Source organism: Equus caballus, chromosome 11 (genome assembly GCF_041296265.1).
Source record: "Equus caballus isolate H_3958 breed thoroughbred chromosome 11, TB-T2T, whole genome shotgun sequence".
NCBI lineage: Eukaryota > Metazoa > Chordata > Mammalia > Perissodactyla > Equidae > Equus > Equus caballus.
The window spans coordinates 46,318,024-46,335,782 of record NC_091694.1 but is presented as its reverse complement, the minus strand read 5'-3'; the positions used below and the strand labels follow the sequence as shown (position 1 = coordinate 46,335,782).

Here is a 17,759-nt window from a genome sequence, read left to right as displayed (position 1 = left end):
AATACCCCCAGGAAGCCGCAGAAAATTACAGATGAATACTCTATATTCTCAAAGAAATCTAAGGTAGTATAAAACAAAAAATTGATAAAAGTAAAAGGAATCCAAAAAGACATGATATAACTAAATATAATAAAAGAACATGTCCCTAAAATAAAGAACATCCAAAATCTAGCTTGGTGGACAAATAATTACAGACACCTAGGCAGAAAAGTAAGGAGAAACATCAGGCTGGCCTAAAACTTCTCCATTGCAACCCATAATGCCAGAGAATATAAATTATCTATAGTTTCTATGTTTTAAAGAAAATCCATTAAAATTTTATTTATTTTTTCTGAGGAAGATTAGCCTTGAGCTAACTACTGCCAATCCTCCTGTTTTTGCTGAGGAAGACTGGCCCTGAGCTAACATCCATGCCCATCTTCCTCTACTTTATATGTGGGACACCTACCACAGCATGGCTTTTGCCAAGTGGTGCCATGTGTCCGCACCCGGGATCCGAACTGGTGAACCCCGGGCCGCTGAAGCAGAATGTGCGCCCTTAACCGCTGCACTACTGGGCCAGCCCCCAAAATTTTACTTTTATCCACACAAAAATAAATACATTTGCCTTATAAATTACTGAAACAATACTGTCACAAATCTTGTTTGTTCCACTTTTATCCAATCTCATTCTTCTCTTCAGAGGCAACCACTGTTAAGTTTAGTATATATCCTTTCAGGACTTTAGCTGTGCATCTACACAGATAGAGGCACAAAAGAAATATATAGTTGTATGAGTAAGTGTTTAACATAAAGGTATCATAGCATCTTATTTAGCAACTTGATTACTTAACAGTAGATCTTAAAGCTCTTTCCATGTGGATATTCATAAACATACCACTTTTTTTTTCTAATATTTGTAGGAAAGTGGTATTTTCTTTTCTTTTAAAGACTTTATTTTTCCTTTTTCTCCCAAAGCCCCCTGGTACATAGTTGTGTATTTTCAGTTGTGGATCCTTCTAGTTGTGGCATGTGGGATGCTGCCTCAGCATGACTTGATGAGCAGTGCCATGTCCGCTCCCAGGATTTGAACTGGCGAAACCCTGGGCTGCCGAAGCAGAGCTCGAGAACTTAACCACTTGGCCACGGAGGCAGTCCCCATACCACATCTTTAACCTGCTATCCAGCAATCCCAAAAACGGATGTACCATATTTAACATATCCCTACTGAAGAATCAACGTTTTAGGTTGTTACCAGTTTCTTAGAACTAAAAACAATGCAACCAACATCCTTTTACATGGCTATCCCTAAAGAAATATTTGCAGATGTGCTAAAAAAAACTCTTTATAAAGAAAATTGTTAGATCAAATAACATATATTTTAAAAGATACTGTGAAATTGACCTTTAAAGAAATTATAACAACGTATACTCCCACCAGCAGCATCTGAAAGCACCCATTTCCCCACATCTTTGCTAGCAAAAGCTATTACCAGTATTTTTTCTTGGGGAACAAATTGTATCTTGTTTTGTTTACAGATGTTAAACATTACTGCAAATGTTTACTTGCCAATTTTTTATTTGTTTTGTTTGTGAATGGCCTTAGTACTACCTTTTCCTCATTTTTCTACTGGTTGTTTGTGATAAGTTTTATGAATTTTGAGGACTTCTTTATATGTTCTAAATGACATTCCTCTGCTACATGTGTCGCAAATATTTTCCCCAGCTGGTCACCTGTATTTTAATTTTGTTTAAGGTCTTTCTTCATACAGAAATTTTATATTTTGATATAGTCAAATATATCACTTTTTCTTTTGGTTTCCACATATGGTATCTTTAGGAAGTCCTTTCCTACGAAAAAGCTGTATTTTCTTCTACCACTTCTACATTGTTATTCTGTATGTGTTTAACATTTGGGTTTTTACTTCATGTGGATTCGACATTATCTTATTTTAGTATAACCCACTGTACTATTTGCTGAGCAGTACATCATTTCCCTAGTGCTGTGAAATGCCACCTTTATCATGCTAAATTTCCATAGATAAATGTGTCTGTCTCTGAACTTTGTTCTCCTAACCTATTTGCTTATTCCACAAATATTTTACTTACTACTTTTACAGTAACATTTGGAAACTGGTACAATTAGTTCCTCTCTCATTTATCTTTTAAAAGATTTTCTTAACTATTTTTCCCTATCTTTCTCTTCCAGATGAATTTTAGAATCAAGCTGGTCAAATTCGTGAAAAATTCTGTTTGGATTTTATTTAATTTTATTAGTAATACGGGAGTTTTGACATCTTCCCATTGTTCATTTTCTTCACCAGAAACAGGGCAAAGAAATCTTTTCTACTACATTATCCAATAACAAAAACAATCTATTTTTGTATGCCATCTTGTTTCTGGCCACCACACTAAATCCAACAATTCTAACTGTTGATTCTATTGGATCAGCTATGTAGATATTATCATCTACAAATAAGTTTGGTCTCTTCCTTTCCAATAATTCTAATTCTTTTTGTTGCCTTACTGCATTGGCTAGAATCACAAAACTAAGTTTAAGTGGTCGCAGAAACATGGGAACTCTGAACTTGTTTTTGACTTTAATGGGAATGCACCTGATAGTCTATCATTTACTGTAAATTTCTGGCAGAGAGCCTTAATCAAGTTAAGAAAATACCCTATTCCTTATTTTCTAAGAAATTTTTAACAATCAGGAACAAGTATTAAAAACACTATTTCTATATCTTCTGGATTGATCATATGGTTTCTCTATTTATTAACATATAGTTAATAGTAATTACATTAATAGGTTTCTTAAAGTTGAAAAATCTTTGCATTCTTGGGATAAATCATACTTGCCCATGATTAACCTTTTTCATACGATAATGGATTCAACTATTATATTTATTATCTTCATATCTGGGTCCATATAAAAAATCAGCTTGTAATATTCTTTATTATTTTCTTCTTGTCTAGTGTTGCTATCAGGGTTATTCTAGCCTCATAAAAAGAACTTCTAAGTTTCCCCCTTCTTCTATGTTCTGGAAGAGACAATATACTCTGGGAAGTTACTGGTCCTTAAAGACTTGAGAGAATTAGAGTCTAGGCTTGAAAACCGTCTAGACTTGAAGTCTGTAACTGTAATGATCTATTAAATTTTTCTACTTCTTCTGAAGCAATTTTACCACATATATTTTCCTAGAAGATAACTCAAGTTATTTAGATTTTCAAAATTAACAGGATAGGACATCCTCGTAATTCTGAAAATCACCTTCTGAGTTCATTTTATGTTGTTTCTCTCATTACTATATTGTTCATTTGTGTCTTTTCTCTTTACTAATCAGTTTGGTCTATCTTATAGTCTTTCCTTCCCTCTGCGTCCTTTGGGTTTATTTTGTTGTTCTTATTCTTGAAGTGAATGTTCATTTCTCATCTTTGTTTTCTTAAGAGATTCATTAAAGACTAATTTTTTGTATGCTATGTTGGCTACATGGCACAGGGTTTTGTTTTGAGTATCCTCATTATTATTGATTTCTTCACTTTAAGTTTCATTTTGATCTCTTAACTCCACAGTCATTTAGAAGTGTATTTTCAAATGTCCACATGGATAGATTTCTCTTGGCTCTCCCTTTGCTATTAATTTTTATTTTTATTGCATTATGGTGAGCAAATGAGGTCTATGTGATTTTTGCGTTTTTGGAATTTGAGATTTTCTTTGCAGCCTAACGCATGGCAATTTTTTCCTTAATACTTATAACTGAGTGGGGAAAAAATGTGTAACCTAAAAATTATTCACCTTTCACTTGTCATTCATTTACAAGAGCAAGACAAAATTATTCCCTAAGCATGCAGAGACTCACGGAGGTCCACTTATGAGCCCATCTTGAAAAAGGTACATAATGACAAAATTCACTCAACTATAGAGTAATCAAAATAAGAACAGAAGAATGGTCCAAACTCATCAAATTGTAAACATTAAATATGGGCAGGTTGGGGCCGGCCCTGTGGCCCAGTGGTTAAGTTCGCGCGCTCCGCTTCAGGACCCAGGGGTTTCGCTGGTTCGGATCCTGGACACGGACATGGCCCCGCTTGTCAGGCTACGCTGAGGCAGCATCCCAAATGCCACAACTAGAAGGACTCACAACTAAAATATACAACTATGTACTGGGGGGATTTGGGGAGAATAAGCAGGAAAAAAAAGAAGATTGGCAACAGTTGTTAGCTCAGGTGCCAATCTTTAATAAAAAAAAAAATGTATGTGCAGGTCTTTGTATGTCAATTATACCTCAATACAGCAGTTAAAACAATATAAGAATGAGAAAGCTGTGGCACAAAAGAATTAGGGGTGAACATCAAACAGAGTGCAAATATTATCCACCAGGATAATGTAAAAATAACAGACTTTATCTTTCATAGGGGAAGATCAGTGAGTAAAAATTTGATAAAGAAATACAGGTCTAAGTTTATTCTGTTAAAAGCAGCTATTAGAGGGGCTGACACGGTGGTGCAGCGGTTAAGTGGCCTGAGGTTCACGGGTTTGGATCCCTGTCGTGGACCCAGCACAGCTCGTCAAGCCACACTGTGGTGGTGTCCCACATAGAACAGAGGAAGACTGGCACAGATGTTAGCTCAGTGACAATCTTACTCAAGCAAAAAGAGGAGGACTGACAACAGATGGCAGCTTAGGGCCAATCTTCCACACCAAAAAAAAAAGTAGCTATTAGAGAGCCAGCCCTGGTGTCCTCATGGTTAAGTTCAGCAAGCTCTGCTTTGGCAGCCCAAGTTCAGTTCCTGGGCACAGATCTACACCACTCATCTATCAGTGGCCATGCTGTGGTGGTGGTTCACATTCCAAACAGAGGAAGACTGGCAACAGATGTTAGCTCAGGGCAAATCTTCCCCAGCAAAAATAAGTAAATAAATAAATAAATGAAAAAAAGATGTTCATGGGGGCCAACCTGGTGGCGTAACGGTTAAGTTTGTGCACTCCACTTCAGTGGTCCGGGGTTCACAGGTTCAGAACCCAGGCACGGACCTATGCACTGCTCATCAAACCATGCTGAGTGGCATCCCACATACAAAAGGGAGGAAGACTTGCACAGATGTTACTTACTAAAAAATCTTACTCACTAAAAAAAAGGATGTTCATGTAATTTTTGTAAACACATGAAAACTATCTGAAAAGATTATAATTTATAGAGGTAAGCAGCCACCTCTGGAAAGTAGGACTGAGAAACTGGGGAGGGGGAGTTATGTTTACACGTTTTGACATATATTAATTCTGGTAATATAATTTTGTTTAATGAATAGTGAACTTAATAGAAAACTGGTTTCTGCCTCTATTACCAGTCATGAAACTAGATAATTTCAATTTCTCCCATCCTTAATTTATCTACAAATATATTTGTCATGTCCACATAAATGTTTTCATGCTATTATTCATGTTTGTATGCCCCACAGTAGTAAGAACATAGAAGGCAGGCAATACACATTTGCTGAGTTGAATCACATTTAGGAGAACCGCTCAAATTATCTATTTCAAGCACATCAAAATTCATTTTATTTCTACCCCAAAAATAACTCAAAGAATTTTATAGGCTAACTGCTATCCAACCTATGAGAAATGCTAAAATGTTACACAGGCCAACTGAGGTGCCAAACCTTATCTTACTTGTAAGAGGTATATAAAGATTTGTTTCTTCCTATCATAGTAAATATATATTCATAATATTTTCAAAAATAGGAGGAAAAGCAAAAAGATTCATTTGATTTCCTTACTAAAAACTAGAAGATATTAAATCTACTTCTCAAATTACATTTAGATCTTTAAGACAAGTTTTCTTTACCTGATGAGTACTTTTAAGTCAATTCTTATCTCAAATTCTCTACAAATTTAGCCACCTGAAATTAGGTCCTTCCCTTCTCAATTGATTTTTATCCAAATTAAAAACTCTACTTTTGGTCAGAATGTTTAAATAGTCATCCTGATTATGAGGTATAAGCATGACTTGCAGTCAGCTCACATAAGGCATCTAGGAAAAAAAGATCTGAAATGACTGAGAAGCAAGAATAATTAAAAACCTGACATACCTTCAATAATACAAAAGTACCTATACAGAGTTATTAATTATAGTATTATTTATAATTATGAAATAGTGGAAACTACCTAAATGTTCAAATATGGGAGAATGGTTGAAGAAACTATGGTACATACACAGTAGAGTACTATCAGACTGTTTAAAACAAATGAGGAGGATTTCTATGAACTGATGTGTAGCGAGTACCAGGAGATGTTAAGTAAAAAAAAGCGAAGTGCAAAAGAGCACACATAAGATGCTACCTTTTAAGAATGAAGAAACAAGAAAACATACATCTCTCTCTCCTATCTTTATAAAACGATGAGGTTGGTTCTTACAAGGGATAAGGGAAGGTAACTTAACAGAAAGGGTTCAGAAGAGAGTAACACTTCTGAATATACATTTTTCTACAGATGACGTTCTACATATTCAAAATATTAAATTAACAAAGATGGATGGGGAGAAAAACACAGAAAACTGAAAACCTAGAATAGATGAACCGACTGTATTTCAAATGAATAATATAACCACATAAAGAGAGAGAGAGAGAGAAACAAAACAAAACTAATCCAAGTAACTTACAAACACATTATCTGATTATATACTCTCAGTCTTGGGCAGAGTAGATCTGCACACAAATTCTGAACCCTTTCCACGAGGTCTGTTTCTTGTAGTGGTGTGATGATAACAATTCTGACACTATTTGAGAAGTACTATAGGATTGAGCAAATGAGTCAATGTGTTGACATTATTGTTGGGAGTCAGAGTTCTCACTACAGAAGAAGGGAGACACAAACATGGCATCAAGGAAGACAAGACAGAACCTTGTTGGAACAGACTGAAATCAGAAGGGTCGGTGTAGCTTAAAGATTTCTAAAATAAGTGTGTGTACATGTGTATGTATACATATCAGTGGTTCGCAACTTGGGGAGATTTTGCCCCCACAAGAGGACAGTGGCAATGTCTGGAAACATTTTTGGTTGTGGCATCTAGTGCATAGAGGCTACAAATGTTGCTACACAACCAACAGTGTACAGGACAGCTACCCCAGCAAAGAATTATTCAGCCCAAATTGTCAACAGTGCCAAGAGTTGAGAAACTTTACAGATATCTGTACAAGGGTGTCTGTATATGTGTTTATACATACATGTGTTTCCTATTTCTGTCTACGTAAAAGGCCTAAGAGCAAAGACACTCTAGTAGCAGTAAGTACTAGATATAGTGCCCATATCTTGGTGTCTAATATCATCCCCCACTAAGAGGAACCTGGGCTTCCTGGAACAATGGCTGATTCCAGGGTTAAGGAAGGATAGGTACGTAAGAAGCTTGGAACATCTTGTTATGCTAGAAAGTAAAGAAGTGCTCACAAAAAATGATAGGGGCATATATAACAGCCAACTGAAGAGGCTCCTAGGGGACAACCTGGGACAATTCAAGCACCAAAGCAGTTAAGAACAGTAATGAATGATAAACTACCAAAAGTATGAAAACCCATGAGTTCATATCAATACAGAGAAGACAAAAATAAAAAGGAGGAAAAGAGGTCCCTTAAATACAATAAAATGCTGAGTGCTGACTAATAAATGTAGAATGAGTGGTGGTGTTAGAAGATCACTTTGCAACAAGTGAGTAAAAGAATGGTTCAGGCAAGAATTATCAATGTATATTAAATCTAGAGGAGGAAAACTAATTTGAAATAAGAATGTTTGCATGGTCAAAGTTATCTCCCCACTTATTTGCTGAAAAAGAAATAACAGTAACCATATAGTGGGGAAATCAGGCATCTGGACTGAGGGATCAAAATGAACATCATCGAGAGACAGATGGATATTATGTGTCTCTAGATACGATATCCTGAGAAAAACACAAAATTACTTATGTGGTATTCTGGCCAAGAATGCATAACCTGAATCTAACCAAGAAGAAACACTGAACAAATGCAAAAATGAAGAACACTCTATTACTTGAACAAATGCAAAAATGAAGAACACTCTATTACTTAAAAAAAAACATAAACCTATTCTTCAAAAATATTAATGTCATAAAAGACAAAAGAAATGCTGAAGAAATGTTCCAGATTAAATGAGACTAAAAAGATATGACAACTAAATATAATACCTAATCCTGAACTGCACGGTGTATCAGAGAGGGAAAAAAAAGGTTGCAAAGGACATTACTGGTTCAACTGACAAAAATGGAGTACGTAAGGTAGATTAAATAAAAATATTGTGTGAATGTTAAATTTACTGAAATTGCTAAGTGTACTGCAGTTTTATAGAAGAATATCCTTATTCTTAGGAACTGCACACTGAAGTATCTGGGGAAAAAGCTTCCTGATGTATGCAACTTACTCTCAAATGGCTTAGGAAAAAATATTGTACTGCACACACGCACACAGCTATAAAGTGCAGATGGTACAAAATGTTAACGATGAGTGAATTTAACTAAAATGTATGTAACTGTCTTTGTACTAATTTTACAACTTTTCTATAAATTTGAAATTGTTTCCAAATAAATAATTTTTAAAAGGGTACAGGAAATTGTTTTTAAAAAATCTAGAACACGAAGTTAAATTTTTTCCCTTGTATTCTTCACCTACAAAAATAGAATGCTATAAAATATGGGACACTGTAAGATACTATAAAATAGCAGTGGTCAAATCATTTCATGCTTCACTCATTAATGCATCTGCATTAACTATTATGTTAGCCACCTCATAAAGTTCAAATCCTATAATAGCCATTGGACGATAAAAGATAATACAATAAGGCAAAGGAAAGGCATTAGCAATAACAACAAAAAAACTTTCATTTTTCTAATACATGGATTCCAGAAAAAAAAACTGAGAAGAGCTTTGAAGCACCTATCTTCCTATTGAACATAATATATTTAAGACAAGGTTAGGATAAAACTTATCCCAACTAACTTACTTATTTGTTCTGCTTTAAACTTACACACAATAAAGTCACAAGGGTAGATAACGCTATGTCAAGGTAAGACTCAGTTTTAAAGTCAAATTAACTGCCTAAACCAATATCTGAACACTCATAACAACAGTTTTAATCCTAGAATACATCTCCCAAAGGAGTATTTTAATTTACTACCTCGTCATTTAAGAAAGTTTTTAAAAAAACACAAAACAGAGAAACTTACAGTTCATCTCGTTGTCTCTGGGACAGCACCATTTTGGCTGTAATATCAAGCTTATCTGATATAGTGGTATGTCCCTCCTTTGGGAAATCAAAAAGCTTTGCGATCCCTGGATTTATAATTAAATAAGCCACTAAGTGGCTTCCACGCAGGGGAAAATGATTCTTTTACAAGTGAATCCAATCAGTAACCAGGAGATACTCAACAAGTAAGGTTCATTCCACCTAAGAAGAAAGAGAGAGAGAAAATATTATTTCTTTCACTTAGAATTTAAATTATTTCTAAATTACTATATGCAGTTTACACTTTCAAAGATGAGGTTTACTGTGATGCTCATAAGAATATTAGATGTTTTCAACCCATCATGAAAATCAATGCCAAAATATATAGTATTTTATGTATTTAAAATTATCTTTAATAGTTTACTGAGCCAAAACAGCACTATTTTTAAATTTACCCACTCACAACCACGTCACCTGCCAGATATATTGACACCAATTTTATTAAATTTCAAATATTAACATGTAACTTCTCCAGAAAACTACATAATTTTCGCTTAAAGACAAAAAATCAAATTTTCTAATTTACAAAAAAGGTATAATCTGAAAAAGTATGACAGTTAAGGATTTTTATAAACTGTTCACAAACCAAAAGGTGTGAATCATAAATGAAGTACCTTTCAAGATTGAATATTAGTCACCAATAATCTTAGAATAGCTGATATTATTTATAATGTAAATAAACTATTTAGAAATCTCATGCCCTCTTAATCATGCATTTAATCAAGAAACAATATTTCAATTTATTTTATATCTTTTAGAAGCATGTGTTGTTTTTGTTTTATTGTTTTTTAAAGATTTTATTTTTCCTGTTTCTCCCCAAAGCCCCCCGGTACATAGATGCGTATTTTTAGTTGTGGGTCCTTCCAGTTGTGGCATGTGGGATGCCGCATCAGCATGACCTGATGAGTGGTGCCATACCCACGCCCAGGATCCGAACTGGCAAAACCCTGGGCCGTCAAAGCAGAGCCCGCGAACCTATCCACTAGGCCACGGGGCCAGCCCCAGAAGCATGTGTTTTTAAAAAAATAAAAAACAGAATGGATTATTCTACATTCTATATGTTCACAGAATAATTTTCTAACCTAGTTTTAGGATAATATTAATATTTCAGAGCTCTTTCTTTACACTTGCAACACTATAAAATCTATTTCTATACAATATCTAAAAAGTATTGTGATCAGCTCGATGAGAGTAAATGGAGATAAAAGCAAAAAAAAATCAGAATTGTTTCTTAAAGAATTATTCTTCAAATCTCCCATTTTACAAAAAAATTTACTTTGTCTTATCACATGGTACAAAAACAGATAGACAGAATTTTCACTGTATTTTAAAATATATCTGAGGCAGTCAGTCTTAAAACGCAGACTACTGGTACATAAAAAATTCAGTTGGAAGGGACATTTCAAAGAAATAGGAAATCATCTTCCAAATGAAATGAAATTAACATCTAATGAAAGGCCCGTGGGACCACCTATCAAGAGACACATCATTGACAGAGGAAACAAAGGCCATTACTTGCGTACCCTCCCTTTTCATGCCATCCCAGGCACCAGGAATGCAGTGGTGAATAAGCCACTCAAGGAGGCAAAATCAGAGAGTAAACCCTGGTTTTAAACACGAGCTCTGAGTCAAAAAGTAAGCGCTCAGGTGTTCACAACGGCAGCTGCTAATTTCAGTGGAGATCCTTCTCCATTGAGCAATTCCAGTAAATACAATCAGGGATTTATTTTACGATCTTTAATTCTTCTGACCTGGAACCCAGCTAGCTCAAAATGATAACTGAAAGCCATCACTCCACTACATCTAAATTCAGAGAAATATGACTAATGTCAGTAATAAATGCTAGTGTATTTAGAACCAAACAAAATGGACAATCCAGAAAACCATCCCTCTTTGGTATTTAACAACTGCTAATTGTTTAAGCCTCACTTGTCTAAGTACTTGTCACCAAGCCAAAGCATGTAAAGACTCACACTCTGACAAAGGTCACAGTAGGGTAAGTAAGGATTATCTGATAGTGGTGACTCTCTGAACTGTCTATAGGTGTCTATTATCTGGGACGATGGTAAATCCAGACAGAGAATTAATCACATAAATCAAAGTGAAAAATGGATATGGTAAAAATCCATGTTTTAATCAGGAAAGAACTCCACTACATTATATACATTATCAGGTCCAATTTAATTATGGAGAGATTGCCTCTAGCCAAAAAAGCAAATCAATGTACAAGAAATACAATAGTACTAGAATACTAGGATAACGATAAAACCAAGACACAAACATTGACTGTATAATGATGTACCACACAAATTATTCAGTCAACAAACACACACAAAACACTTACTACGTGCCAGGCACCAGCTTAAATGAGGGAAAAGACTTGGTCTTTACACTCAAGAAGTTACAGTCTACTGGAAGAGCCATCGAGAAACAGGCAATTAAAACACTGTGAAAAGTGTGACAAGTATTACCACATAGTGGATAAGATGACTCAGGAGGAAGCTGAGGAGGGAGGTAGGGGCTAGATGACAAGACAAGCTCAGTTCCTTACAATTTACCCTAGGGGCAATGGAGAGCCGTTAGATAAGTTTTTTAGAAAAATCACTCTCAATTTTATAGTGCAGAAAGACTGGAACCGAAGAGATCAGATAGGAGGCTTGCAGTAACGAAGGTGATAGATGATGGGGATCTATACTAGTATAGCAGCAGTAAATGAAGAGAATTGGATGGATTTAAGTTATTTACCAGGCAAATCTTACAGGGCTAGTGACCAGATGTGGACAGCAAGAAGGTAAGCAAGAAAGGTGAGTCAAGGATAACTTCCAGAGATTTCTGGCTTAGAATTAACTTGAACAGGAAACTCTTCTGTGTGAGGGGAGAAGAGGAGTTAAGCACGATTCATTCCATTTTAGATATGTTGATTCTAAGGTGCCTGTGAGATTTGCTAGTAGGAAGCTGTACGAACAAGTCAGCTCTGAACAGAACCAACCTACAAAAAAAAAGCTTTGGCACTTAACAGCTTAGAGATGGTATAATTGAAGCCATGAGAATGGATCAGATGATCCATGGAGAACATGTAGAACAAGATGAGCAGAGAGCCTAGGCTAGAGCAGGCAGAGCAACACCAACACTGAAAAGGGTACAATCAAGGCTAAGAGGAAGCAGTTAAAGAAGTAAAAGTAAAAACAGGAGAGAGTTTGCCACAGAGGCCCAGGGAGTATTTCAAGGAGAGGCAATCAACAGTATCCAAAGTTATCCAACTACCAAGCAAAATAAGGTCTGAAATGGGTCTGCTCTGTTCAGTATAGAGCTCTGATAACCTTGATGAGACCAGTTTTAGTAAACTGGTAAGGACATGGTTTAACATGATGGAAATCATATTTAAATGGGCTGATGAGTACAAGAAGATGAAGTAAAGACAATATCATAAATAAATATCTTAAAAATTGATGGAAATGTTGAAAAGCGGTCTTCTTCCTGGTTGTTTTTCTCAACGAAGTGAGATGTTTCTTAATGGTGGAGAAAGAAAAGACACCGGAGAAATGAAGAAAGGAATACAGAATTTTAATACCACCATTTTCATCCCATAACTACCCAAAAGCAAACAACCAACCAACCAGACATGACGTATACCCTTGAAAGAATAAAACTACACCATCTATAAAGTATTCTTGCCACAAAATCAATCTGAATCTGTTCAAGTCTCTGGCTCCAATGACCAATTTGCAAGAAGTATAGAGGACAGAGGAATAAGTTAAAGACACCATGGCAATGTGACCAGCAAAATCCAGACTGTGAAAAGTGCTATAAAGTAAATGACCTAGTTTCTTCAAATAAATTCTACAGAAAGAAAGAAAAAGAGTTGGAAAGGGAAACGTACAGACTAAAAGAGATAAGTAACACACCAACCAATTACAATTTATAGACTATATTTATTATTTAGATCTGGATTCAAAAAAATTGTAAAATAAACAATTGTTCGTAAAATAAACCAACAAACAAACAATTGGGGAAATTGGAACATTTTCTGGATGTTTGATGGTATTAAAGAATAACTGAATTTTTCAAGAGTGATAATAGCACTGTGGTTATTTTTAAAAGTCTTTTAGCAATATACAATGAAAATTTATCAGTAAAATATCATCTCTGGGATGTGCTTCAAAAAATTTAGGGTGGAGTGGATAGGGAGAGATATATGAAACAAGATTAGCCTTGGGTTTATAGCTGTTCTAGCTGGGTAACGGGTACACGAGGGGTCATTACACTACTCTCTAATTTTGTTTATGGGTCTGATATTTTCCATAGTAAAAAGTCTTTTTTAAAAATCAAAAGAGGGAAATACTCAATGGAACAAGGGCCTAAGAGAGGAGGAAGAGAAAGGAACGAAAACCACATGTAAAACTCTTACACATAAAGATTACCCCTTCCACTGTGTTAGAAAAAAAGGAGAAAAAGATGCAATTATGTTTTTCTATTTCAGGAAAATAGGAAGTGAGGTCATGAGCTGAGGAGGGGGAGCAAGGAAGAAGACATTAAGAGGCTTAAAATTGCTGCTATGAAAAGTGAGAACAAAGAAATGGTATAAGAAGCACATTTTTTATTTAGTTTTTTATTTTTGCTTAGGAGGATCCACCTTGAGCAAACATCTGTGCCAATCTTCCTCATCTTTTAGTATGTGGACCGCCAGCACAGCATGGCTGCTAACAGAGTGGTGTAGGTCCATGCACAGGAACCGAACCAAGGGTGCTGAACTTAACCATTAGGCCACCAGTGTTGGCCCAGGAAGGACGTTTTTTAGATTGGAGACTGAATTTTTAGTGGTGCCAGTCTACAAAGACATAATTTTTCTTCAGCAAGTATGTACACTCTGGCTGCAGACACAATAAGTCATACATTTAGAGATCTAGGGTTGGGTTGAGAGTTTGCAAGGCGTGTGTGTTGAATGCATGATGAGGAGAGTTGAAATAATGGATCAAAGAGCCTAAAATGCACTGTGCAGAATGTGAAAACAAGGAAAGGCAAATAGAGAGTAGAGGGATCAAGAAGAAAGCAGAGATCACTATGCCCTGTGAGAACCTTGAAGGGTTGTAGTCAGAGAGTGGGATAATTAAGACTTCCTAATTTGTTAACTATTATTAATGGTATGTTATTATTAATCATATACTAATAATGTTTTTATTACAACTCAGTATTGACGATACATGGTAAAGAGAGACAATGGGTATGATGAGCACTAGATGCAGATTAAGAAAGAAGATGTGGATTCAAATCTGTCATCAACTCTGTAAGCCTGAGCAATTCATCTAACTTTCCTGGGAAGTACTAACATCTAAGGTTCCTTTTAATTGAAATTAATCCATCCTCTATCAATTTCCTACCTTTAAACTTTCCTACCTTTAATACACATATTTTTGCTATCAGAAAGCACAAGGATGTGATTGAGCTATCATACTTCAGAATATAACATAACATTCTTTCCAGTTACCTTTTAGCTTAAAATCTTAACATACAATTGTAAAATATCCCATGACAACAGAAATAAGCGGTTCTCCAATGAAGCAAGAGAGAGTATTTTGCAATAAACAATCTGTATTTATAACCAACAGTACAAATAAATCAGGCAACCACCTGGTGGAGGAGTTCCAAATCTTTTTTGGGGGTCACTGGATTCCTTTGAGAACATGAGGAAAGCCAAGATCTCTTCTCTCAAAGAAGCACATATGAAGATAAAGAAAATATTACATGCATTTTAAGGGGGTTCACAAATCTTCCCAAGTCAACGTAACAAATGAGATGACTTATTTTTGAAATGTATTTTGGCAGTACTTGAATAATCCCCCCTAAGCTTCTTGTATATATTACATATCTCAAAGAAGAGTCTGGTTTATTGATTTGCATGTCAATATCCAGACATTCTTAGAGATCAGATTTTGTTGCCTAAGCACTAGAGACAGAGACTTCAGCATGCTTTTTGGAACAAAGAATTCTTTTTTTTGAAGAAGATGATTAGCCCTGAGCTAACATCTGCTGCCAATCCTCCTCTTTTTGCTGTGGAAGACTGGCCCTGAGCTAACATCCGTGCCCATCTTCCTCTACTTTATATGTGGGATGCCTACCACAGCATGGCTTGCCGAGCGGTGCCATGTCCACACTTGGGATCCGAACCGGTGAACCCTGGGCCGCAGAAGCGGAACGTGCACACTTAACCGCTGCACCACCAGGCCAGCCCCAGAGCAAAGAATTCTTAATCATTCTATATTCTAATACCATATCCAGTTATCTGCTACACCAATGCAGCTCTCCTAGACAACAATGTCTATTGCTTGGGTAAGCACCTCATCATAGAAAGAAAAAAGGGAAAAGTAAAAAAGAAATCAAAAAGGAAATAATGGGGCATTAAAGAATAATCTTATAAATCAGAATTGTGAGTAAATTAATTTAAATTCTTCTCATTTTAAGTTTCAATGTGTTAACATAGGTTTCACACTTATCAAAACAGCCTTTATAAAATATTATTTCATTAAAAATCTATTTCGTACATTGGTCCTTGCCAACTAGGAGTTTATGAAAGAGGGGGAAATAATACAGAAAATAAAGAATGTGTCTGAGGGAAAACACAAAATAATTATATGCTAATAATAGGGGAGTATTAACACAAAAAGTGGAAATCATCAGATTTATTTTATTAGATGCAGGATAAGAGTTTAAGAGAGCCACTAAAAACTTACACAGTAATTGATTACCAATGGTTCCTGCTCTGATGAAACCGTCACTCAAAGGTGCTTTATTTAAAGAGGGTCAGCAGATTATCCACCTTGTTGAATAGCACATATTATAGCTCACAGGCCTAATCCAAATAATATTTTCCAGATACAGCAATGAGGCAAGGTAGAAGCTACTGTCAATCAAGAATTATTGAGTACCTTTCAGACTAGTTTTCAAGAGTTAAATAAAATCTGTTGTTTCCCAATAAACTACATGCTTCATGATACTCTACAAATCATCAGGTTTTTAGAACACTAGTTCAAAAAAGCAGAATTTTTCTCAAAGTCGCTAATGGGACATAAGATATTTTACTAATCTGTATGACCATTCATATTACAGATACAGCCCTCTTGATGTTTCCAACTATTTTTACCATTTTATCCAATTATCTTTACATAGGTTTTGTACACAATAATCCATTAAAGAAAAAAGCTAATCTTTTTTAAAAGGTGGTAAAAAAGAATGAAAAAGTATTTAGCCATAATTTAATGAATTAAGATTTCAATTTTAGAGAACTGGAAGCTACTTTCTTAGTTATGCTGGCTATACATGATGTTTTAAAAGATCTGGACCAAGGTTTAAAGAGCAAAGATAACCAGCATGCAACAAAAAAGAGACAGAAAATTTGTTTATTCACATCACGTTATAATGTTCCTACCTAATAACCTGTTTTTTAGATCAAACCGAAATATCGTAAGAGAATACTGAGGTAGAATATAGTAAAGTCACAAAAAAGTTAAAGAGAACTAGAAATTTTATATTTACAATCTGTACATTTCCATTCTAAGGTGAATGTGATAGTTCCAAGAATATTCCGAATGCAAGCAAGGTACAACAATATCATACTTTAGGCTTACACAATCAACTCAGCAAACGCTTGGTGAACCTCACCTAAAATTTCAAGCTACAAGGAACAAAATTTAATCAAAATTACTTCCTTTTTAATGACCTAAAAATCAGGTGGAATTTATCAAGTAATAGTTATGAAAACATGGGATGGGGGCAAAATTCAGGATTCCAGTTCTATAACTTGAAAGCTGTGTTCTCACAGCCTAAACCTCAGTTTCCTCATTAAGCCTGAGTTTACTCAACTATAAAATGGACTTAAATATGAAATTTACCTCACAGGGTTTAGTGAAGATTAAATAGGGTAATAATGTAAACCAATTCTATAAACAAAGGAGTACCATACGTGTTAGCTACTGCTATCAGTTCTGAACTTTAAATACATTTTCAAAATCCCAGCTAAAGCACAATGAACACCAACAACAAACCTGGGACATGACTTGTTACACAAGTCCCTGATATTGGCTTAATGTGTGACACGTTTTTCATAAAGTGTAGTGAAGAATGTGCATAATCTCCTGGGTAGTATAACCTCACTGATATTCTGCAAATTTTAAGAAACGAAAACTGAAGCAATCATCTCCCAAAGCATGGTCTTGCCCTCTGGAAAAGAAATGTTTTTTCACTTCTGCTGTCTTCTCTGTCCCTCACCATCCCCAATTTGCTTGCACCATCCAAATCATTCTGATTTCTGTATAACTAACACCACAGAACACATACATGTGTGTTTTGATTTGCACAGTCCTCATGATGTAAGGGTAAAAGAAGGAACAACTCTCATCATTCAATAAATAACGGAGGGTATTTTGAGTGTGCCTGCAAATTCTTCATCACTTCATCAGATGATGCCAGGTTACAGGTTTCTCTAAGTTCTCAATATT

General features: G+C 35.4%; 1 protein-coding gene across 7 annotated transcripts in view; it reads right to left on the bottom strand.

The window, feature by feature from the left end:
* PAFAH1B1 (platelet activating factor acetylhydrolase 1b regulatory subunit 1) overlaps positions 1 to 17,759 on the bottom strand; it is a 77,763-nt gene that overhangs the window by 30,753 nt on the left and 29,251 nt on the right. For all 7 annotated transcript variants that reach the window (XM_023653241.2, XM_023653242.2, XM_070227881.1 and 4 more), the window contains one exon: positions 9,209 to 9,429. In XM_023653241.2, the coding sequence (XP_023509009.1) occupies positions 9,209 to 9,240 (32 nt within the window). In that variant the 5' untranslated portion in view covers positions 9,241 to 9,429. The remainder of the gene's footprint in view (positions 1 to 9,208; positions 9,430 to 17,759) is intronic.